This window comes from Sturnus vulgaris, chromosome 16 (assembly GCF_052056855.1).
Source record: "Sturnus vulgaris isolate bStuVul1 chromosome 16, bStuVul1.hap1, whole genome shotgun sequence".
NCBI classification, from domain to species: domain Eukaryota; kingdom Metazoa; phylum Chordata; class Aves; order Passeriformes; family Sturnidae; genus Sturnus; species Sturnus vulgaris.
Genome location: NC_142258.1, coordinates 4,656,466 through 4,682,531, shown reverse-complemented (window position 1 = coordinate 4,682,531; position 26,066 = coordinate 4,656,466). Strand labels below are relative to the sequence as shown.

Genomic DNA, 26,066 nt, shown 5'->3' with positions numbered 1-26,066 from the left:
CAAAGAATTTAAAATTAAAAGCAAAAAACCCAACCAACCACCACCCTTTCTGTGCAGCTTAGCCTTGCTGGTATTTCAGAAATCCTAAGCCCCTTCCCTGTCCCTGGATGCTGCCCAAGCCCCTGCCCAGCAGTCAGGTTTGTTCTGCCAGACTTCCCCCAACAATCTCTCCCTCATTCCACCCATCCATCTTCCCTGCCAGGCCTGCTCAACCATCCTTCATAATTCAGAGCTGAGGAGCTAAGGAATAAATGTTACAGCACACACATCAAGGGAACTATAACTTTGAATTACCTGACCTGGGTGAGTTTAAATTCTCAGCCATAACATTGGATTAACCTAATTTCTTTTTATTGAATATTTTACCTTTAGAAGTCCTACAGCCCTTTCTCTCAGAGAAATATGAGAAGTGAAGGTCATATAAATTCTTTTATGGGTATATTTCTAATTTTCATAATCTAACCTCTTAGCAGTAAGCATTAATATCTATTGGGGGCAGAACAAAGCAGAATCCAGTCAGTATTCTGGGAAAAAAAAGGATCACATTTCTATTGTTCTTCACAAATACCTCATAAAATAGCACATAACTTTTAACTTTGCTGCATACTCTGAATTGTTATAAAATTTTAAAAAACCCTCTAAACTCGCTGCTTAAATAGAAGTTATGTCAGAGATAACATCAATAAGAATACAGAGGGTGTCCTTGTGCCTCCACCTCAAAAACATCAGATATAAAGATAATAATGAACTCCATATTTTTATCATTGCAAGGTTTACCAGATACATAATAAGGCAAAAGAAAGAATTACACAAAACCGATTCCCAGAAAATTGCTAAGATAATTTTTATGAGCTCTTTTATGCTTCTAAAAGGCAAAGGGAACCAAGGCTCGGGGGCCAATTCATCTTCTGCCTCCAGGCTGGCCATTTGAACTCACCCTCAGCATTTCCATGTTGGGAACCCTCAGGTGGCAAAGCTCAGCTCTAACAAAGCACATCACCCTCCTGCCTGGTGTGACAAATTCCTACAGGAATTTCCTACAGCTACACAAAGTACAATACCCAAAGTCAGGGAAAAGGCAAATTTATCCAGCAGCTCTGAGGAATGAGGAGCCCTGCAGAGAAGAGGGGCAGCCTTGTCCCCAAACGGGGGCAGTGCCCATTTTTGGGAACAGCTCCCACCTCTCAGAGACACCTTTGGCAAATGCAGACTGACAAGGCAAAATAAGGCAACTCTCAGGCTTTGAAAAGTCATTTTGGAGCAGGATAAGGAAGCAGGAACTCAACAGCTCTGCTGTTTTCTTCACCGAGTCAAAAGTGAGTAGTAAAGTTATGACCAAGTTAGGTAAGGTAAGGAATAATGGCAAAAAAGAAAACCAAGGGAAAGAAAAGCAGGCACTGCTCTGGGGGCCCACACCAGCAAAAACACATTCTTCTGACTTTCCAAAATCTGCAGATCTCACTTGAGAAACAGTAACATTTTCTGGTTTAATTTAAAGATACTTCCTCCTCCCAAATAGTCTTTATGCATTGCTTCAACACTGCTGCAGCCAGTCCCTTCTACAAACACATCGATCTCAGCTTTCCTTATTCATTCTTTATTGAAAGATTCTGCAATTGTATCAGTAAATGATATTAGCAGGCCTCGTGAAACAACCTGTTTCAAAGGAGAATGGCTTGTACTCATTTTATTCTGGAAGACAATTGCCATTTGCTTAATATAGCCATGATATTTTACTGAGGTAATTATACTCTTAGCTATCAGTAACAATTAAACCCTTAGATTGAGGTTGCTTAATAAAGGTCTCAAAATAAATAACACATTCCAAACACAGTATTTTAAAATGTCAAGCATGCAAATAGGATCTTGTAATGAATATAACGAAGCATCAAGTATAAATCAGCACAGAGTTAGTTTGTCACTGCACAAGTGTCTGCAAAAATTGCTGTTGGAGCATTGTGCTCAGGAAGGGCAGTGCTGCAGATGAAACCATCTCAATAAATACAATGGCTGGTTCATGCCAAGGCCAGGGGAAGCCATCAACACTGCTGTGCTTCTCCAGGGGCAGGGCTCAGTGACTTGGGCAACAGCTGAGGCTGAAAAAAGTTGTATTTGTTCTTTTGTATTCCCTGTAGCAACCTGGTTGAAAACCGAAGTTAGACCATTCCATTAAAAGCGAAATAAAAGTCAGAAGCAGACAAATTAGAGGGTACAGAAAGAGGGGGAAAAAAAATAAAAATCACTCTTGAGAGTTAGAGATACTTGAAATCAGGTCAAAGATCCTAGCAGACTGTTAGGTATGGAAGGTGAGAGCATAATTTAAAGGTCCTCACAGTACAGAATGCAAGATGATTCACAAAGGTAAAAAAGACCAGTGATACACACAGAAAAAATAGAAATTAAACAGGAAACGTGTTGTCAGAATACAATTTGTGGAGTTATTTTACAGAGCATCTATTGCAGGCAAAGTGTGGTACAGCAAGTTACCTCCAACATGTGGGGGCAGCTGCCTGAGCTCCAGGAGATGGTTAAGTGGATCAGGACTAAAACATGACACAGCAAGTAACTAGAAGTTACTAAAAAAAGAAAAAAACAAAACAAAAACCAACCAAACAAAAAACCCAACACCAACAATAAAAAAAAAAAAGGCAACAAAAACAATAACCCCCCAAAATAAAAAGTAACCCCTGAAAAAACACAATAAATTCGGGTTACACAAACAAACAAAAAACTGTTACAATAACTCCTCACAGAACCCCATTTCCATGGAGCACTTTCTACCTTATAGACAGAAGGCAGCCAGAGGCCAACAAAAGCAAAGTGTGATATCTCCTTAACTCCAACACAAAATGTCTATGGAAGCAGTCACCAAACTCCCAAACTCTGCTTTCTCCTCACAAAACTCAGCACCTTTATCCAGACAATCCAGTGGAAATCACCAGCACGAAGCCCAGCAACCACCCTGCATCACACTGAACTCAGGAGCATTTTAACACCAGCTTACAGAGCAGAGAATTATTCATAAAAGCACCTACCTCATCTCTGACCTATTGGTCTTCATTCTTTAAAAAAGACACCCTACAAGAGGAGTCTGAGAATTAAAATTGATGAAGCTACTGGTTACTGAAAATTAAAATTCAGCAGTGACCTGTTCCAAACCCCTGCACTCCTGAGGCAGCAATCTTCTCCTTGCCTTTTTCCTACACCTATTAATAATCTTCTGTCTCCTTCTGCTATTATCCTCCTCCACCCCTAACTACCAACCACCTTTTCTCTGAAATTGTTTAACTGATTAATATAATCAAGTTGAAATTAGAGAGACCTGTGCTCAATCTAAAAGGCTGCTGAGTCTCCTTCAAACACAGAGTGTCTTGTCTCCCTCTTCTCAAGGAAGCACTCACAAAACCTGCCTTGCTTAATTGCTGAAGAGGGAGATGTGGAATCACCTTAAAATGTATTTATTTGCTAGTCACAAAAAGGAAAGTAACTTCCCTGAGTTTATAAAAACCTGCAAAGGGGAGATGCAGTAAGCAGAGGGAAAGTTTTGGCCAGGGTCAGGCTGACAGCAGTTAACAGCCAGGTGTGGAGCAGCAGCACAGCTGGGCATGCACCAGCAACTGCACTGCTTAAATGGCATCCACAGACTCAGGACGTGGACTGAAGGAAGGGAAGGAGAATTGTAACAGCCAGATAAACACTGGATACTGCTCACAGCCCTGAGGAGCAGCTCAGACCTGCCCCAAGGCCACCTGTGCTGCCTGGATGCAGAGCACAGCTCAGGGTGTGATGCCCTAAAGGATCTGCTTGCCAAAGTGCCTCTTAGTGCTGCTGAGTGCTGTATTTACAGCTAATTTTTCACATATCCCAGGAAAAGGGTTAATTCACCTTCTTTGCTGCACACCCAGAACTTTAAGATCTTTCCTTGTGCTTTAAAATCATCTACCTCCTCAGAAAACACATCATGCAGGACTCAATATGACAGAGAAGCCATCAGCATTATTTTAAATCTTTACTGATTACAAAACAAAGCAGATGGCAAATCAAGTCATGAACTCTGCATCTGCCATGCTTAATGAACAGTTTAATTACCTAGTCCCATTTCTGATGCATTTTTGCCATTCCCAGCTCTGGGAGTCACTAATATACTTCACACTGACTGATATCTCCAGGAACATGTGGTATCAGCAGTCAGCTGGAGTGGGTTAATCAATACTTGTTTAATCTCTAACTTTCATGGTGATGGCCTAAATTATGTCTCAATAGAAACAGATTTCCTATCATATCACATGATCTGGTTGAGAGCCCAGGAAACAAAAGGGAATTTTTCAGTCTCTGCCGTGGGCAGCAGAGTACCCAAAGGCAGACAAGTGCAGAGACAGGAATTAAACACAGAGAAACAACAACATCCAACACAGGCAGATTAGTTCAGTCCTTGTGTTATGCCTTATATGAGAGCAAGGGCTGCAATTATGGCAGTGTGCATTCAGAAAGCCCACAATTTCAGCAGCAAATTGGCCTCATTTGGGGTAAGTTACAAAAAGTAACTGAAACTGGGCTTCCCGTTTTGAGCTCTCTGCAAAGGATCACACTCTGGCTGCAAAAAGCTGGGATTTTGTCTCTGGCCAAGCCTGCAGTGGTGTGGGCTGATCCCATGCACTCTACACCTTACAGAATTTCCTCGTGGGCACAGAGGGGATCCCTGCTCTCAGGAGTTCCTGAACTGAACCCTGGCAGCAGCTAAGGAAGAAACACAGGAAGGGCTGATCACAACCAGGTAAAATCCCCCAAGGAGAGGAGGAGATGATAGCCAGCCTTTGGCCCTCCACATCAGAGGGCTTTGGGAGCTTTTGGGTGAATTTATTGTTGTTCTCCAGCAGCACTTCTGCTGCACAAGGCCCAGTTGTGCTCTCTGGAAGCTGCCATCCTGAAATAAATAACCAGAGCTGGCATTCCACAAAATAATGACTCAATCAGCTGCTTACACTCAGATAAGGATTTTCAGAAAGAGTTTTTCATTTTGGGAGGCTTCTATGTCCTATAAAATTTCCTAAGAAATTCCAATTTTAGCTGTTCAGTAGCAGAATTGACTGTTTTTAACATGCCCACTTCATAAACAAAGACCAGGAGTTGTGTGCAAAGCTCTCAGAATAAGAGAAACACTCAAAAGCTTAAGGACAACACAAAAGTCAAATACAACACTGTGTGAGTAAACATGGCATTCAAGGCAAATCCAGCAGTAAATCAAACAGGCAAAAGGGCAGAGGTGGATCAGGTGTTTTCTCAGCATTTCAGGTATGTCCCAGTACTCCTGTATCACAACTACTTCAGGTGCTAAAGCAAAGATGAAAGATTTTCCCAAAGCTCTGAGCTAAGGGAAAACAAAAAGCGTGACAGACAGCAAACCCAGCCAGGCAGATCTCTGAGAGAGAGAGTGAATCCATCCCTTCAAGCATCAATTTCTGTTTCATCACCTTAAGTGAAGGGAGTGACACTCCAGGAGAAACTTTCCAGCCATCAATGTCTGAGAGCCTCAGTGGTGTCCTAATCTAGTCTAATGTTTCATTGAAACATGTAAATCAGAAAACTTCCATCCTGCCCTGATTTACAAGGACATATGGGACAAAATGATCAACCAACATGTTTAAAGAGCAGTTTGTGAGCAGGAATAATCAGGATTATTGCTCCTACACCAGCCCACACTCAGCAGTGGAATCAGTGGGGCAGGACCACTGCAGTAACATTCAGAGATTGGAGAATGCTGCTCCTGTCTGCCAGGGAAGAGAGATTTGTAGAGGTGCACTGAACTATCCCAGATTGACAACTGTGTCACTTCCAAGCAGTAAACCAACTGGAAAAGCCCAGGATCAAGGAAGCCCAAAAGAAGCAAATGAGGTGAGGAAGGAAGCAATGGACAGAGAGGTTAAATGCACTGAAATGGAAATATGAGAGCAACCAAGGGAGACACAGACTCTGGCAGGTAGCAACTGAGCACGACTGACAAGTGAGACAGGCAGTCTGTAAGAGCCACAAAATATTGCCTCAATCTTGGGGGAAAAAAAATCAGCAGCTGTAGAAGTGAGGAGTCAGACTGGCAGAGCAAGTACCCCCAGAAGAGAGAACATTTACTACTGAAATATTTGGTACTGCTGCTACCAAACCAAAAACAACTTACTGCTTTCTATTCATATTCTAAAACATATTCTAAGAGTGAGACTTCCAGGTTCCAGTCTGAGCCCAAAGAAAGGAAAACTGTTACAGCATTAAACTTGCACTGTTGAATACCTCTGACACCATTCAGGCCTTGTTTGCTCAGCACACAGGAACTGATTCACTGCCCTAGCACAGGGTCAAACATACACAAATGCAGGAGTCATACTATCAAAAGCAATAGCATTTCAATCATATATATAATTCTCTCCCCCAAATTAGATTTTCACAGTCCTATTTAACAAGACAAAGATTGAATAGAGAGAACTCATCTTTTCCATTCTCAAATTACATAAAAGCACACTACAGTACTGATGCCACTAATTAGATGATTAAATACCATTCTAGGTGATATGCTTTCAATGTAAAATAATTATTTTTGACAGGAAATGTATTTGCTCAATCTCATTTTAAATCACAATATCATACTTTTTTTAATTAAATGAAAGTCTTTCTTCTGATTTTGCATGAGAAGAGCAACCAGCAGGAGAAACAGTGCTGAGGAGAGATTGTCCAAGTATCATAATGCATGTACTTCTTCACAAAGGACCCCAGCATTCTCTGGATAGAATATAAATTTTCAGAGAACAGCAAAGTCTTTATTCCTTCAAAACAGGTCAGTTGAGGAATCACTGGGCACACTGAAAACCTCCCCTGTCAAAACACAAGTTTATTTGAAGAACACTTCCAACTTTTCCTGTGCTCCTCTTCAGGGGGAGCACAGCACACAAAGCAAAGGTTTGTCTTTCCATATAAATCAGGGTACAATCCATCACATGACAAAGTGCTGTTGTGGTTTTGTGCTTAAAGAAAAGTAATTATATTTTTGTGTTCTATGACAAAAAGTGTTTCTGCTGAGAACTGGAAATAAGTTAACAAAGGGAACATTTTAGAAACCTTCTGAGAAACTTCCTCCAGGGCTGAGCAGTCCAGCACAATGCTAGACAGCTGAAAAGGTTATAAAGACAGGCTTTTTATTGGGCTCAGAATGCACCTGTGTCTTATCCAGCCATGGCAGTCCCAAACTAGAACACTACAGAGAGCTGGATGCTGCTGGGGGCACGAGAAGGCTGAGGAGGAGATGCCTTTTCTGTTTCCATGGAGAGAGAGTTTGGTCCATCCACCCTGACTGCAGTGCCTGCCTCAGTGTGAGGCTGAAAGAACTGCTGTCATTTTTCTCTTTGCACTTCTGTGACTCTCCATGGCATCAAACTGCAGTCAGAAGCTCTGATGGAATATCCTCTTGTAAAGTGGCTGCTTCATGCTTCAAGAGCCCTGCTTACTGCACCATACATCACAGCTTCTTTGGCTCAACAGTGACATGGGAATTACACAAAATCGGGCGCAGCGCAATTAAAATCGATCAAAACGCTTTCGTTGACACTGAAAATCAAAGCCTAAAGCTCAGGCACCACAGCAGCTCTTTCCCCTCCTGCCTCCCCACGTGGTGATGTGCCTGGTTCCCTCTCATGAGCTCTGACTGCTGGAGTCTGACCTTCTGCACACACATAAGCTCATTTACGTGAGCAGCTTCATAACACCAGGGAGATTGCTCAGATGAGGGAAGTTTTGCAAGGAGTATTCTTGGAAAGTGAAGTAACTCTCATTCTGGCTATAGCAAATTATTATTCCCTTTGTGGAAAGAGAGCTCTCAGAATTTAATATAAAATTTTCAATGCTCTGCAGACTTCAGAATTATTGTATAGAATTTCATCACGAGAGCTCACCTGATATAGGATGATGCAGACTCCTTTGATATATTCTATAGAAAGAATCTTTAAACCTGTTTTCAATTTACTGGTCTAGTGCTTGCCATTACATTTGAACAGACTTCCAGCATAAGAGGAAGGCAAATCTCTTACTCTCTGTAAATTGTTTTTCCACAGGAACAGTTGACAAGGTGCTGCCACTTCGTTCTCTTTAGGAAAGGAGGCAATGCAGCCAAAGCCATTATAAATTCCCTTCAGTGGCTCAAAACACTCCAGCAACAACATGATTCAATTCTCTGCCCTCACAGCGATGCCAAGGCTCAGACAAAGTCACATTTCCTCAGCACAGCATGAGCCCAGCTGGGGGAACACGAGCACGGTTTTAGGAAGTGCTGGTACTTCCATTCCAGTGAAGCCCTAAAGGCAGGTTTCATGTCTCCCATTATGCAAAGACTCCAGAACAGCTTTGTAGCACCAGTTATAGAAGTGAACAAAGAAGGAATAGGAAGGACTGCACGTGGCAGAAAGAAATAAGGACGTGGGCTTTTCCAAAGAGCTCACCTTGGTGAGGAGCACCACACGTTTCTGCAGCCGCCTGACCAGCGCTTCCTGGTGCTCTCGTTTCTTCTTCTCGTCCAAGAGCTGGCTCTGAACACACAGGATTTCCTCCTGCAGCTGCTGCCGGGCCTTCTCCAGCATCCGGGCACTAAGAAAGAAAAGACAGACCTGTGAGCTGCTGAGTGCTGCCTCCATCATCACAGAGACCAGGAACGCCTCAGAGGAGAAGCATGAGCAGCGCTGTGTCACTCTCCTGGACAGCTGCTCCACTGCAAACTGGGCAGCTGCAGCCTCAGTATCAGCTCCTGTCAGAAAAAGATATGAGAGAAGAACCAGCCCAGGGACAGCTTCTTGTGCAGCACAAGACAATTACTGGAACCTCACATGTACGAAGCATTTAAATAACTGCACATCTGTTTCAAAATCAATCCGTTTGCCTTTGAGAATGTGCCTTGTTTTCAACAAACATTGCACGAGCTTGGGTTCTACTGGATCTTTTATTTTTTTTTCTAACAAAGTAGAAGAAAAAGTAGGTTTAATATTGCCTGCTTTGACTGACAGATAGTACTCAGCAAGTAATTACAGGCACTACCTGCACATTGCTCTTGCCAGCAACCTATGCTGGAAGAGAAATATCTTCTGAGGGCAGGTGATTAGCACTTCTTTTGAGATGTGGACATGACTGTCAATTAAACCAGAACAGCCTGGGCCCTCTCTTCCTCTCAGCTCTCCGTGCAGCCCACTGTGGTGATGCACAATTATCTGTGTGCCCTGGAAGCTGTCCAGGTGTGCCCTTCAGCCCCACACTCTGCTGGGACACCGAGGGACAGCTGCTCCAAGGCTCACATCAAACAGCTCATCACACATCAAGTGCTGGCAAAGCACTTGATCAATAACAAAATAAAAGTGGAATCGCTCCTGTGATTAAGAGTCAGTTCGTGATTTAAATATGATGAGTTTATCCAAGACTTCACTAAGTGTATAATGAGTGAGCAGGACATGAAATAAAAGTATTGCACACAAGTCAAAAACCCTCAAGCAAGTGAGAAAGATCAAACTCAACATCTGCAGCTTAGTCAGGAACAGAAGAACTTTGTTTCTCTAATGCTTGAAACAACACTGGAAAATTTATGAGGGCTTCCAAGGGGTGTTATTCATCATTATATTTGAAAGAAAATAAATAAAAATGCTTTTAAATAAAATAGCACTATTGTTAAGGTAGTGTTTAGATAGATCCAAAAGGGAATACCTAAAGAACACTTTTAGCATAAATCAAGTACAACCTGTGCAGCCAGGTCACCAAATTATATTTCTTGGGAAATGTATGTAGGAATTCACAAGAATTCCAAAGCAGCTGTCTCCCTACCTCAGAATCCTTCTCTTTGAAAAGAGTATTTGTTTTAAAGCACTGGATGAATTAGAAAGCAGTTTAAAGCTCCAGTTCGATTTGGAACCATTCACAGAACAATTTAATAATTGGGAACAGTGAAATAGTCTCTTCATTGCTGTATTCAGGTGGGAAGGTTCATCAAGAGGGCTTCACATCTGCATTTGAAACTGCATCACCAGGGCACCATTACTTCCTTGGACCTGTTTTAATTAATCAGTAAAGAAGGGCACCTGTGCCAAGGGTAACAGCTCTGTGATGGAACATGCCTGTGGGCCAGCCTATCAAAGCAGCAGGTCAGTCCCCAAAACAGGGCAGAAAGGATGGGTAATTCCTGGTGACCTCAACTTCTGCCTTAAGATTTATTACAGTTTGTTCAACAATATTCCTTTTCATGCATAGGGTAAATATAAATACAAAACCCTCATTAACTGTGGTATATGTGTTATAACAATTAAAATCACACTACAGAAACCTTACTGCAAATAGCTTTTTTCATTATCAAAGAACCTTTGTCCTGATTAGAGTCAGAACAAAAGAAAAAAATGCAAACATAAGATTAATTAACCTGAAACAGCAAAAATTTCACATATGATTATTGCAAAACATTTTGATAAGGCAATGGAGCAATCTTTTTCCTTAATCTCCCAACATTGTGACTTATTTCTATAAATGTTAAGTGGACCAACAAATGATGATTGATTTGACATTCACCAAGAAAATTGAGATATGTGCAAGGTTTCCTTCCCAAAATAATGAAAAATATTTGAGATTCACATCTCATGGAGAGCAAAGACATTCAGCCACACACAAAACTCTCAAGCTAGGTTGGAAAACAACTGCTTTAAAACACAAGAGAAGTTGAGCAAAGAGAGACAAATAGGCAATTTCCTCAGCCACTGCTGAGGAAATAACACCTTCATCTGTTTATATTTCAGCCTCAGCACAAATGTGATGTTAATGTACCTAAAATTCAAATGCCAGAGATGTCTCTGAAAGCAAGGACAATCCTCAGACTCTCTGAACCGACTGTTACCATAGGTTTCCTTGCTATGGGAGGTGTGAAATTCAACTTCCTCACAACTCTCCACACCATGCCAAAGTACATTATTGAGATGCTTTCTTCCTCTCTTTGGACAGATTGATAATTCTTCCAGAAACTGCACCAAATACAACATGAGCTGCTTCTATAATGAAAAATCCAAAAGGAAAGTGCTATTTCTTATTGACACAAAACAGGATTTGCAAGTAGGTGCTCAGAAGCATAAGCCTTTAAAGCCAGACTTGTGCACTCTTCTTCCACCCTTATGACACCTATGGCTTCTCAGAAGTAACTGCTCACTCAATATGAGCATTAAAAAATAAAATAAAATAAAAGAGGCACAGAGTTCTCCATTCAACATAAGCTTGGGGAAGTGGCATTTTAAAAAATCTTTGCAAGTTCAAAGTAAACCTTTTAAGCCTAAAAGAGAAAAAGTCATTTCTGTTTATCAGCCTATTAATGTTCCTTGTTCCACATCCCAGTGAATGAGATGCCAACATCTTTCTGTTCTGAGCTGTTTGAGACTTCATATTTTGCTCTTCCCTTCTGTAATCCACTTTAATGCAATCTTAATGATAAATCTTCATTTTCCAGAATATTCTTTGAAAGACTGAGAACAATGAGGGCACACAGTGAATACTGAAGCTGTAAGATACATTTTAATAATCTCCTTCAAAAATGACAAAAGCAGCCGACAGCTTCCCCCCACCCCCCCAGTGATCCATAAAACATTATTTTAATCATTCCATCCTTTCAGTAGCCAAGTTACCACCTCAGAGTTACTAAAAATAAAAAAAAAAATAAAAAACAGGGAAAGCAAATAGGACGCCAGAACCAGTCTGTGTATGAACCTGGGAGGAAAACAAGGGGTCCACAGCGACAATCAGAAGAGCAAGAGTGTCTGGGTCATGCTGTAGCTCAGGAGGAGATGAGACACGTGTACCTACCAGGGCCAGCTGTCAGGAGGGAAAACACATCAAAGAGAAAAGCAGAGTGTGATGGGAAGAGCAGCGAGGGAGCACAGAGGGAAAACACGGGGACACTGCACACACGGCGCTGGGAACAGGAACGCGCTGCAGAGATCAACATCCTCGTGTCACAGCACCCCCCAAAAAAAAGGGTTAATGCAGAAGCTAATGAGGCAAAAAGGAGCAAGGGAAATTGTTTTGTAGCAAGACATTTGGATGAAGGAACACCCGCTCCTGAAACTTGACAACTCGCAGGCATCTCAATGAACCCACACATAAACCACACTGGAAACTGATAAACAGAGGGCTGAACAAAAATATTATTTCTCATTCCACTTCCTCCCACAGGTTTTCTGAGCAAACACAAAGGCATAAGCAAAACCAGGGTAACTCCAGTCTTTTATTTTCCAGTGGATAGAAGCAGGACATCCCTGCCTATGCTCTCCCTCAAGGATTCTTCCAACTTCCAATTTCTGACACAGCCAACTTCCCCCTTCAGCCTCTGCCTAACCTGCCTCAGCACCATCCAGGACAGGAATTAGAAAGGAAAAACAGAAGGGAAAAGATGAAAACAGTCTGACTTAAATAGGAACAGGACATAGGAAAGAAAAGTTGAGGCTTGGCAAAACAGAAAAATATCCATCGTATGTTAAAAAGGGAAAAAATTGATCCATTACAAAATTCTGCTGAAAAGATTGACTGGAGCTCTGAGAACACAGCTACAGATGGAGCTGCCTAAACTAGTTTAACATTTAAGGCAGGTAAACTAGAAAAACCACCATCAGGAAGGAGGAGAAAACTTTAGTGCTACAAGTATTTCAGCTCAAAATGCAGAGGTCTGGGTGCTAACTATTACTACAATAACATTGGCATCTTCCTGCTTCCCTTCTGCTTCACAGACAGAACTGTGGCTACAGGGAAGCAGCAGCATCCTCCCCTGCCCTCAAATCCTGCCCTGCTGCTGGGACTGTGGGGCCAGCAGGTCTGTGTTATCTATTTGCTCACTGTATTCAGAAAGAGAAATGATACAGAATATGAACATCTTTAGCAGAAGTTATCACAGGGGCTATATTTTATTTAAAGCTTTAAGTGTGCCTCACAGAGAGTCATATGAAATACTGCTACACAAAATACTACATGAAACCCTCTACAGAGAGTTGGTGGGAAAATATGTTTTCTTCTTGCTATTTATTTCTCCCAAGTCTTCAGCAAACATCTGCAAACTTTCTCTTGGTTCACACCTGGTATTTTCTAGAAGATCTTTTGTATAACTGACCAGCATTAGGCTTCCATAAATCACAAACCATTCAAAACTAAACAGATCATACATCACCTTGCTGCTAGACATACAAGGAAGATTCAAATCATATTGAATTTATAATCAGGGACAACATAAAGAGAATTATTTTGCTACTGCAGCCAGATGAAATGGGTAAGAAGCAGACAGACATTTTGAGTTTTATTGGTACACTGACAATGTTGTATCTGTGAGACAGTATTTAATTTTACTCCCTAACCAGCAGTGTAACTATCAGGCTCAGAAACGCAGTTCCACCAAAGGGAACAGTTAGAGAAAAGAAATAACACACATTTTCTGCCCCAGCCCCAGTACAATGGCCATAATTGCCTGGCAGGAGTTAAGATTCACTAAAATAAATTCACATCAGGCACCCTGAGCTTCCTTCCATCACCGGGTCAGCACGCTGCATCACACAGGGCTGTGCTGACACCAGTGACCCACAGGAGCCCAGCCCAGGACCTTGCCAAAATGCAAAGGCCAGGGTGGCTCCAACTGAATCAGCCACTCGAGGTGAGAGTCACTGTCACAGTCCTAAACATGCCTTCCACATTACCATCCTGCTAAGAATGAAAGCAGTGACTTAACAAATGAGGAATGTCTGTGGTTTGTTTTGGTTTTATGGGGAAACATCAGTAGTTTCGACATCCATCACTGAATTCTGGAACGAACAATATTTCAAGGGGGAGATAACTACAGGCATAAATGTCCTTTTTCTAAGCTTCTAAACCTGAAATGTTCATAAGGCCAAAGCTTCTACTAAAGGCATTTGGCAAATAAAACCTCTACTGGTATTTAAAAAGCACTGAGCCCACACTGCTGGCTGTGCACTTACTGCACTTGAAAATGCTGCTGCCTTCACTGCAAGTGGCTGCAGGAGAAATTATTCTGACAGCTGAATAAACAAAGTGATTAGTATTAGCTTATACAGACAACTCTTTAAGGGCCTTTGGTATGGCCAGATGCTCATGACTCTTGCTCTGAATCAACAAGTCAGACATCAGTTACACCCTGAGCAAATGCATTCCCTTTGCAGTGCTTGGAGAGAAGAAATACTAAATGTTCTAAATAAAATGCAAGTAATTAAAAAGCAGGAGTTAAAACCAAGAGTCCTCCATGATGATTAACACAGCATATAGCCCGTAGAGCATGTGTCATCTCTGCCTGCATCATCATTGCATGTGGCATTTGGCAATTATGGAGGATGAACTATTTTTAAAAGGGCATTCACTGAAAAGGATTTTCCACTCCCATTCTGAGCTAAGAACAAGTTTAAGGTGTCTTTCCTACACTGCAGAGAACAGAATGCCCACAGACTGACCCACCACACCAAGCCAAGATGTTCACTGAGCTGTTCAAAATGCATTACAGGGAGCTGGGATGGGAGCACCTCCACTCCCATCATTTCATCAGGAGTTGTGCTCATTTGGCCCCTTTGCAGCTCCTGATTTTGGCTCTCCCAACAACCCTGGCTAGTGTGGATGATGCTGTCAGTGAAGGAACATGTGGAACTTCAGCACCAGAAGATGCCAAATGTCTGCTCCCTTCCCTATCACCCCTCACCCACATTTGAGCACCCAGCACAAGGAAGTAAAATACTGAAGAAAGTATAGTCATATACATATATATGTGTGTATATATATATATATATATATATGTATATGACTATATATAGTCATATATATACATGCTGAAGAAGAACTGTCATAGGACAGAGGAAAACAAACAAGCCCTCAAAGAACAACCCCAAGGAAGAATCTTGAAAGGAAACTTTTCCTCCAGCCAGGATCCAAGCACCCTCTCTGCAGCTGGCTTAATTTACATCATCTAATTCAAATTCTAAATGCTTCAAAGTGTTATTACACTTTTTTCTTTGCAAACAAAAATGACAACAACTGAAACAAAACTCTGAATGAGAAAACCCAAAGACTGAAATAATTACTAATCAAAACAGAGGCCTGTACATGGGCTGGTGAAGTCACTGGCCAGCTCTACCCAGTAATTTCTCTTCGTGTCGGCTCTGATGAGTTTTGTATTTCTAACATTTCATCAATTTGAATCACTAAATTCAATTTGCATTCACAGATAAACAGAGAAGGAATAATAAATACTCTCATCTGACCTTGAAGTATGACACAGAAAATTGCCCTCGATGATTTCATTTCAGTCTTAACCAGAATGAATAATGCAGTTGGCCCCACCAGTTACCAATCTATAATCACACTTGTGAGCTGAGGGAACTCATGGCTGTGCCTAAATACGATGAAGGAAGTCAAAACTTTTCACTTTTTTTTTGTACTAGTATTTTCTGCTGCTCCCTCACTATAGGGATAAAGTCTCTACCTCTGTCCTTCCCCACCCCTCAGCCCCAAATACACATCCCAAGGATTTCAGTTTGTAGCACAGTCACAAGTGAAGGCATTGCACAGTTTTCTCAACCCAGTCCAGTACTATTTGCTTTATAAAGTGCACATAATAACTCTTCTCTCTCCCAGTAAGCTGTCAAGTCACTGGGACAACTCTCCAGCACAGCCACACCACACAGGCAACTGGTAACATGAACAACACGAGTGACTAAGAATATTTCCAATTTCTATTATACATTCCAACCAACACTTATCAAAAGAGTGGGAAAGTCATCTGGGAATAGCATGAGAGCTGAGAAGCTCTAAAGAATAAAGAACTGATAAAGAGGAGTGAAAAAAAGGGAAATTTGCTTGAAGTGGTGAAAGAAATGAGTAGGAGAATGGTCGTGCTGAACCAACTTGTCAGCAAACAAATCTGCTGAAATTCTAGGCTCTTGACAGTTAGATAATGGCTTATCTTAATAAAATAAGAAGGGTCAAAGTGTTTAGATGAGAAAAACAAAACATTAAACCCTCCACTGCAATATAGTGAGTCCTCACAGACTGGTGACTCATTACAGCTTTGTGAAAGTTCTGCGGATCTGTTTCAAATTACCTTTTCCAACAAGACCTCATTTCCAATGTGCATTACAGTACTCGACAGTGAAATGAGGATTGAAATGAGGATTGTATATTACTGCTCAGTCACTTTATATTTTTAATATCTGAACCTAAGACTACCTGAACAAATTTACAGAAACACAATTGTCTAAAGTATTTTTTGCAGAACAATTCAGTGATGGACCCTCACCATAACTCTGACTAAAATCCAAAGCTATGGCTCAGCATTTCAGCATCAGACTTTTGTCAGTGAAAACCCCTCGGGGTTATGTGATGAAAACTTGTCTCAGTTTTCACTAGGGACTCAGAAGAGAATTCGTAGTGTTACTTGTTGACAACAAATAAACCCAAACAATTAAGTGCTACCCCCCAGCATTTACCCATGGGACACTGGCACAAATAAAAGCAAAGGAATGACTGCAAAGTCACTCAGCTATCTGTGACAAGCACTCTGCCAGACTGCTGCTCTTGGCTTTTCCTTCTCACAAGCACCAATTTAACTCCATCTCATATCTGCCTCCCACCTGCTTTGACTCAGCTCATGTCAAAGCAGTCTACCAGGATCCAAGCCATATTAAGCACAGCATTATAACAGACCTGCAATCCTTAAATCCTCAATATGGATGCATTTTAAGTCAGCAAAGATCTTAAAACTTCCATGACCAAATAACCTGACCATGGATTTTCCAAGTGCCACCATGTCTTTGGGCACAGACAACGTGTCATGGTAGTGTAGGATCTTTTCTACCATGCTCTAACAACAAATCAGGATTCACTGCTAACTGCATCTGTTTTCTGCAGGATCTCTGCCTCATTTGCTGCAGAATTTGGAAGACTAATGAAGCACAGAAATTGCCTGAAGAGAGTGGTCTCACATTAAGGCAACTGAAAGTCTCCCAAAAAATCTGGTTCCAATTCTTGCCTCTGCCAGAGCTCCTGGTGGTACCATGACCTTTTCAAAGCAGTCCTTGGTGCTGAGCTCCAGTGCTGGGCACTGACACTGCTGCTGAAATCAGCAGCAGCTACTCAGGCCTTATGAAGCCTTGGGTAAGTGTTTTGAAAGAACATGTTCTAAATATTCTATATTGGCATCTCCAAAAATAAGGCTACACTTTCTCCTTGGTTTACATCTGGTATAACAGAACTAGCATAAGAACTAACTAATAAATTATTAAATTTCTCTGTAGAAAAGCATTAATAGCTGCTCATTTAGTCAACATAATGCACCATCTCTGCCAAGTGAAGCAAGAATGCTGCACGCTATAGGAAACTAGACTAAGGAGGTGTCAAATAACTTGAATTTGGAATTTCCTACTCCCTGAGACCTTCACCTTGCAACCCTGATCTTGCCTTTCAAGTACCTATTTTCCTCATGGGGAAAACAGTACTTAAAATATTAAAAAAAAAAACCAAACACAACCCAAAACATAAAAGAAAAATCATGTATCTAAGAACGAGGCAAAACAGTGGAGTTAGCTGAAACTGCCCCAAAAACATCCACTGTGGGGCAAGCTTCATCCTAATTACATTATTTTACATTCTCCTACACATCCATTTTGGGTATGTACATAAGCACAGGCAGACCCACAAAGCAGAGGAGAGCTGGTCTCCAGCCATCTGGTGTCACATAACGAGACTAAAGAAACTGGGATCTTCCCAAGCTCGACTGTGACACCAGGAATATGTGCCATTCCTCCTGCAGGGGCTGTGCCTCTCTTTGCAAACCCAGGCAATATGTAGAGCTGCTGTGTCTGGGCAGCTGAGCAGAGCCAAAAGGTTTCCTCAGACCCTGTTTCCAAGCTGTAAATTTTTCCCCATGCAAAGGATATGCTCAGACTTACAATGAAGTCCTGCTAACCCCATTCCTAAAACATCCTGTGGATGCTTGTTTCACCTAGAAATCCAGAGCACTATTCAATCTTCCACTGGACTGTTGACATTATTAGGATTTATATGCAGGGCACAGAGACCTACCTTCCTCTAATTTTAATCCCTCAAATTAGGTCAAAGAACCCATAAACCAATACAAGGCAAGGGGAATAAAGCTGTCACCATGGAAGGAGAACTACCAGAACAACTGCCTTTATAGCCCTATTACAACAATTCTTCTGCATCGATATTTTTAAGTGTTTAATAAAACAATACTACTTGCAATGCAATCTTTTTGTCATGAATACTTCTAGAGAAACTAGTTAGGTGGACATGTAAATAGTCTTTATACAGCAGTTTCAGGTTTCAAAATCACTACATTCGCAGACAAATCAGATCCCTTATTTTGTGGTGAAGCTGTGACAAGGAAATGACTTTAAAGACATGGCAACCAAGTAATTTTGTCTCTACATCACTCATAAAAGAAATGCTCTGTTCAATGTAATTTGATATCAGACAGTTGGCACCACAAATCCTGCAGCAACCAGCTCCATGTTGGAGGGGTAGGATGATAGTCCAGCATGACTTCAGCAGGTGTAGGGAGAAGTTCCTGTCCTCAACACCTCAATTCATCATTGTCTTGGTTTAACCCCAGCAGAGCATAATATCATTTGGTCTGGAATACCACAGAATCATGGGATGGTTTGGGTTGGAAGGACCTTAAAGATCATGTCATTCCAACCTTCCTGCCAACAGCAGGGACACTTTCCACTAGACCAGGCTGTCAGAACCCCATCCAGCCTGGCTTGAACACTTCCAGGGATAGGAAGAGACACTTGGGAAGGCTGATTTATCTGTCACTTTTTAAAATTGCTCTTACCATGACGATTTAAAGCAAAGCACGACAAGACAATGCCACTAATGTGTTTATTTCTGCAAGCTCTTTTAGGAAGGAAAGAAGAAAACCTTCAATGGGAGTTTAGGTGGGCCAGCAAAACAAACTGACAAGACAAAGATGCCAAGACCAAAACTAAAAGCCCAAGGCAGTAACAAGGAGATGCAGCTCGCTGTCTCTGGAGCTGCCCATCAGCACAATTAGAGCTGGTCCCCCCCAGCCCAGTCCCCCACGCTCAACAGAGGCACTTTAGCAGGCAATTGATGGGCTCAGCACATCCTTCGATTGCCACCTGTCTTCTCTCATCATCTCCCCTGCTGCCTCCATTGTACCTGATTAATGCAGCCCATTCCTCCTGGTTATTTCCTTATCGATCCACCATCCCCTGCATGGGAAAAGGCATCAATGCAGTTAAGGGCAGGCACCTGCTTGGAGACCTCAGCCTTCAGCTGCTTTCTGAGAGAGAGTTTTGTTCCCACTGGATAATAAGAATCTCTGGTTAAAGGAGCTTTTAGGTATTGGCAATGTCATAAAATGTTCCTTGTGTCCTACTTCAGTGGAGCTGACAAACTCTCCACTCGCTGTCACCAGACTAATGAGAAAAGAAACACTTCTAAAGAGCTCTGGGTACTTTTGCATTGCAAAGTGAAAAGGAGAAAGTAAGATATTTCAATGATGTTCGTTCCAAAGCCCCAAAAAGAGGAAAGAAAAAAGGGAACGTTTCTGCACAATCACTGTATCAAGCAAGCAGCTCTCTTATTAATCTCTCCTTCCTCCGCATTCACTGGCTCGGGGGCTTGAAAAGTTGACACTTGACTCGAAAAATGCCAACTCTAAGCAGTTTATTTCCTCTTGAACTTTAAGAGCTGACTGAGACAGAAATGACCTTTAAAAAGGCAGGGTGAGTTCTTGTATGAATTGATAGAAGGATTCTTTGCTTACACAGCACAGCAAGGTACTGAGCAAATCTCCTATACAAACTCCCCTCTCTCACCAGAGGCAAGAACAACACCACATTCCATCAGCCACAGGATCCACAGAACTGCAGGATGTGGGACCTGGTGACCCAGCTTGTCTGCAACAAGAGAGGAAGATCCTCATACAACCATAAATCTGTGACCTTATACCTGCCCAGGACAGAGACTACACCAATATTCACACCCTGGAGACACCTGATCTTCCATCACAGGGAGGCAGAGCAGGCACAACCAAGATTAAACAGAGCCACCAGCCCCAACCACAGACCAGCCAGAGAGTCCTGCTGCCAGTGGGACACAGAGCAAGAACCAGGACTGCTATTTTGGGACATCTCCCTGGTGGTTGAGTTTGCTTACATCAATCTCTACTGAAGCTGCTAAAAAAGAAACCAATCACTACATGGCTCATTAATGGTCTTCGATGAGAGGCAGCTGGAAAATGCAAATCAATACCCAACAATGACTACTAATAATACTTGCTGCCACACCAGTAGCCAGACATGTTACTGGGCAGAATATTCTTGTCTGAGGTCCACCACACAATTAATACCACCAGATGTCCACAGAAAGGCAACTGAAGGATTCTGTGGCAGCAAAGGACAGCCTAGTTTTGATACAGGAAATTCACAAAGCAAAATATCTGAGATGTTAACAGGGAATATACTGGGGACAGATAAGTTTCATTTGCCTGTGTGCAAATAACGACAATTAATGATACAGTATTTGGAAATACAAAGTGCCCTGCTGGCAGGCATGACACCTGCACATTAAACTAAGATCTCCAAATGATACTTCATTTATCCACATCGTGTAAGAGTATTCACCTGTTTCTCACTCTGTAAGGAAGGCAGATGTAGCCATTTTGGTAACAGCAAAATATTAGTGCAGAAGGTGAGCAAACTTTCCACTGCCCAGCAGAGAAACTCCTCAGAGGCAGGGCTGAAATTCTGCCTCCTTCTTTTTTTAAATTTATTTTATTTCTAGCCTTGATCTTCAACTGCTAAGCCATGCTGACTGCAAGCAGTAAAGGACTGATGGATTTCAGAAATCTCCAGTGAAGTATAAAGTATCACTTTGCCATCAGCAACAATGAAATGCTTCCAATCTACCATCAGCCCACTTAAGCAGAAGCAAACATCTTATAAAGAGAACCCCATGGCTATTCTGTGCAGGATTTTCTTTCTCTCTGGAAGGGAAATACACATCAAACTCAGCAAGGCAGACAGAAGAAGTCAAGCCTTATACAGTCTATGTTAACTCATTAATAATGAACCATTTTTGTCATTATTCCTAAGGTTTAGTATCAGGCACTTTGGCAGGGGGAGAGGAGAGGGGTGTTTTGCTCCCCAGTGCAACTGGAGGCATGACAAGGAACCACAGTGGGATATTGAGTGGAAACTCTAAGACAAGGGCTTGGCATCTCCCTGCTGGCAGAGATTTAGAAACCTCCTGCACCTGAAATATATATAGTTATATGTGCAGTGTGTATATATATATTTACACAGAGACAAGAACACAGTACTTACCAATGCACATTAAATAATCTCTGTACTGTTTTATCCTCTGTAGCATTGCAAGAGTTGCAAGTATTAATTTTATCATGTTTTTAAATGCTGTCTGATTTCTCTGATGGGACTTTTCCTGTGTGTATAATCACAGGAGGTCTTAGAAAAACCTGTTTACTTCTGCAATACATTAAAGAGACTCCCACTTCCAAAGTTACTGCACAATCACTTCTTTTAACAGTCAATTTAACAGTGTTTAGCCTCCAACTGTTGCTCTCACACACAGAATGCTGCTTTTGGGGCTCTGACTCTTGTGCATAAAAACACTTCTTAACATCTTTAGGGCAATATGAAAACATAGATTTATACTGTAGGTGTATAACTGCTGCAAAAACAGATTTGCTCAACTCTAATACACATCAAACAACATTTAAAAACAGCAAGGAACTGCCATCTGATTTACATGAGATGTACTTTGAGACTTGTAACTTTTGCCTGAAGGTTTTAATTAAAGCAATTCGTGTCCCAGGGCACTTTTCTCATAGTAAAGTGTCTTCCCCATCAGCTGCTTCAAGAACTCTGCTCTCTGTGCTTTGGCACCATCTAATCACTCCCATGGGAACAAACGGTAACACGAATGCAGATCAGAAAAACAGCTTTAAATGAAGCAAGAAAGATGAAGAACTAAATGTGAAAGAAGAAACAATTTTGTACCCTTTATTCAAGAGTCTGTTAGATCTCTGGAATGACAACAAAGGGGGAAGAAGGCGTTGGTCTGAGTAAAATCTGAGACTCCTGAGTTCTGTCACTGCTTGCTGAAACACTCCCAACACGTGTGTTCCCAGATCTCACTTCCAGCAGGGATCATCTTCAGTCAGGAAATTTTTTTGTCCTCGCCACTCTTTTGAAAGAAGAAAGCAGTGATCAAGAATCCACGTTTGGCAGCTCTTTCCTTTGTCATTTAATTCCCTCTGAGGCAGGAGAATTTATAAGTCACAGCTGCTTTGGTTCCTCCAGGTATTTCAGCAGAAATGTACCCAGTGGCCCAGAAGATAGGGTGGAATTTTCCCCCAGATTTCACTCAACAGCACAGAAAACAAAGTTTACTGGAGGATGAAGAAACGTCAGCAGACAAGAACACAAATTATCTTACTAGTAGGTTGTGTAAACCAGATTTTAGCAGCATAAGGAAAAGCAAGGCAAGGTTTTTGCTGAAAATGAGGAATCCATTGTTACCATAAGGACTTTGACTCAAATACAGCAATGACACACCACTGGAGTATTCATCTAGGAGGACTCATGAACAGAAAGCAGTGTAAAAACTAATTTGCAATTGTTAAAATTTTTGTCAATTTTGCACAAATACCTTAAGCAAACCCTCTCACCAAATTCATCAACACAGTGAGGGGGGGAAAAACAAGTCTTCTAAAAACTTTAAAATGGAACTCAAGCAGAAAATTGATAATTTTATTGCAAATTCACAAGAAGCTTGTAAAAATAGAAAATACCTCTTCCCATCAACAGCAACAGTGTCACCCCTGAATGGCAGCAGAGTTCCTTGTGGGTTGACTGTGATTTGGTGATGCTTTGCACAGAACAGCTGCACCAGCTACAGGTGATGTTCCAGACCCAGGAATATTTGCAGGGGCTCCTTTGTATGCAGGTCAGCCAGGAAGATCCAGCAAGCCAGAAAGCTTCCCAGGCTTTTAAACTGCCACAGATACAGGAGGTTTATATATAAAAGATAACTAGCACAGCAACTCTATATGGCCTTAATTCTTTATTCTTTTAATCAATGAAAAAAAAAAAACCATTAAAATAGAAATAATAATTAAAAACACCCAAGCAAGTAAGCCAGACAAGAAAAAAACAACAGGAGAGTATAGTAAAGACACACACAAAATCACCAGGATTTTAAAGAAGTTATTTTGTGCATGTACACTGGCTGAACTGTCAGACTCCTTACCTGGGGGAGGTTTTACTTTGATGTTGTGGCTCTTATTCTCAAAGTTATTCTCAAATTGAATAAAAACAGTAAACAGCAAACCCTGAAACCTATTAAAGTATCCAAATAGTCTGTACTGTAGAGGATCATGCTTTAATGGCATGCATGCCCAAATGAGGAAATATTTTCTGGTCTTTAGCTAATTTTATTACATTCTTAGTATCTCAGAATTCGTATATATTGACAAGTCTACATGGAATCACTTAAATCAATTGAACAAAGAGTCAATCAATTTTTGTTGAATTCATTAATCTATTTAGAGAAAATTGATTCCATAGCTCCAACTATTAGATACTGTTAACATTTATACATTTAACAACCTGAGAATGATTTGAAAATCCATAAGCCTGTAATTACTTATGACAAACTTCATACAGGAATATTTTAAAACCCTAATCTAGCTGCTTCCATCAGTATTTTTCTGATTCTTCTCTAGCTCTAGACAACAATAACCAATTCATTCCAAGGCTGTTCATGTTCTCATTTTCAGGACCTTGATGTTCCAATATTTGTGTTTCTATTAAGGCAGGACAGTCTAGGGAAATGACTATTTTAATAGTTTTATAAAAAATGTATAGAGACATTTCTATCGATTAAAGAATCCTTTAAAGAAGAATTAATGTTTGTGTTTTACCAGTAGTGTTTACAGAATAAAACCAGTTTCATGCGTTCATATTTCTTTTTTTTAATTGGATTTGTGAAATAGTTCATCCATTTGTAGTGCAGTACATGGGATAAAAGCATTGGAATTAAAGAGAATGCAGGCACAATCCAACATTTACATTGCACTGAACTTTCAAACCACCACTGTTAACTACAGCACAGAGAACACTTACAAAGATTACGAGACAAGTGGATATTTCTAAACCAGAGGAGAAACTTGCATTTGAATTTCTAACACCACCATGCACAGAACAAAGGCTGAGCAAAAAGATATTGTCTGTCAGGTCCTCAGAGGGGGTTTTTTAAGGTTGAATTAAAGTATTAAACTAAAATGTAAGATTGCATCTGAAACTAAAACACATCCCTTCCCGAGTTAAGCACATGACAAGCAGAATTCCAGTGAAACTGTCAGAGACAAGCAGTAACAACCATGACTGAATGCACAGGGTAATGCCTGGCTTTTAGCTACAATGCAAGAATAATGTCTTGTGACATACCAGCAATTCAGGAAACATTTGTACAATACCAAAACTATGGAATTTTCCTTTGCTTATGAGGTACCTCACCTCTCTGAGCACATAGGCTTATTTTGGTACCCAGTGTTGATTTATCCCAGAGTTGTAACAGAAAATACAACTGCTTTAACCTAAGGCATATAAGAGAAATAATTTCAGTTTTGCCCACGACTGAGGACTAAATTTAACCAGGCCCTCAGCATTTATTTGAAATGTGGGGCAGGGTTGCAGCCTGCATGGCCTAGATTGGCACGTTCCTGGATTTTAATTTTCATATTGGTGGGGCTTTTTAAAAATGCTTTTTAATTCCCTAAGAAAACTGCTGGCAATTCGGTTTCAACAAGCAAATATAAGCTTCCTATGAGGTCTTACACCAGGTTGTTAAGTAGAAAATCCTGCATTTAGCACTTGGCAGGTTTGAGCTGGTGCAGAGCAGGGCAGTGACACGAGCAGAGGCACCAGGTTCACTCCATGAAAAATACCAAAAGGCAGAGTACCAATACTTGAATATTTAAACAACTTCTAGTAGTTATTCCCCTTTTTCTTCAAGCTTCTATAGAAACATCATAAGCAATCGTGTTAAATAACATCAAATTTATTTCTGTAATGCAAATTGCAGTGCCTGTCTCCACTGACATCCCAAGACAAATCTTGCAGCCAGGAGAGAGCCCTGAAGAGAGGGAATACTAACCCATGCAGATGCCTGAACAATCTTTGCCTGCCTTCATGAGATTCCCTGCTGAATGCTGAAAACCTGGATCAATTTGACACCAAATAATTGTAGTTATTCTCACCACCTTTCCAAGTTAGGGCTTGACAGAAATCCTAGGCAGCACAGGTTATCAGCACTGTGTGCAATAGAGTTCTGCCTCCAAAAGGTAAAATCTGGATTGCTGAGAAGATTACAGGTGCCAGCCTTACGTTTCATTAGAATAAATGTGTTTTAGCACAAGATTCAGTGTGCATTTATTTTTTAAAAGAAACATCAGAGATACTGAGTGTCATAAAATACGAGGTTCTGCTGGTAGCCTTGCATTTTTAAAAATCAATCTGAAAACCCAGTGCCTCCAAAATTCAGAGGAAAACCCCTAATATCACATTTAATAGCATAGTAGTAGATCTAACTGCAAGTGCAAGGAAAATGAGACTGCAAATAAATATGAGACTATAATAGCTGTAAATGTCTTGCCTTTAGGAACATCTAATTTACTGTTTTAAAGGTAGGCTCTCAGTCTCCTGTTTGCTTTCCTCTGTGTCCCATCAACTGTGACTGCATTAATACAAAGCTTAGTCTGCTCTTAAAGAACAGCTGAGCAGATTAGCTTCTATTCTAATCCTCAAGCAAAGGTTGTATCCCAAGCAGGCTTTTCCCACTCTTTTTGTGTTGTGTACAGGAGATCTGCTCTGGTGGGTTGCCTTTCCTCAGAACAATTCAGATGAAGATTCAGCCCAAACTGGTTTGCAGGAGACACTGACATTTCTCATCCAGCCACATCTCTTCTT

At 41.1% G+C, this 26,066-nt stretch overlaps 1 protein-coding gene across 8 annotated transcripts in view; it reads right to left on the bottom strand.

Moving 5' to 3' along the window:
* The window catches only part of MAD1L1 (mitotic arrest deficient 1 like 1), a 346,624-nt gene that overhangs the window by 236,779 nt on the left and 83,779 nt on the right, over positions 1–26,066 (bottom strand). For 6 of the 8 annotated variants that reach the window (XM_014870221.2, XM_088174320.1, XM_088174318.1 and 3 more), the window contains one exon: positions 8,478–8,622. In XM_014870221.2, the coding sequence (XP_014725707.2) occupies positions 8,478–8,622 (145 nt within the window). Of the gene's footprint in view, positions 1–3,035; positions 3,182–8,477; positions 8,623–19,230; positions 19,370–26,066 lie in introns of those variants that run through there. The other 2 variants (XM_088174323.1, XM_088174324.1) reach the window with 2 other exon arrangements.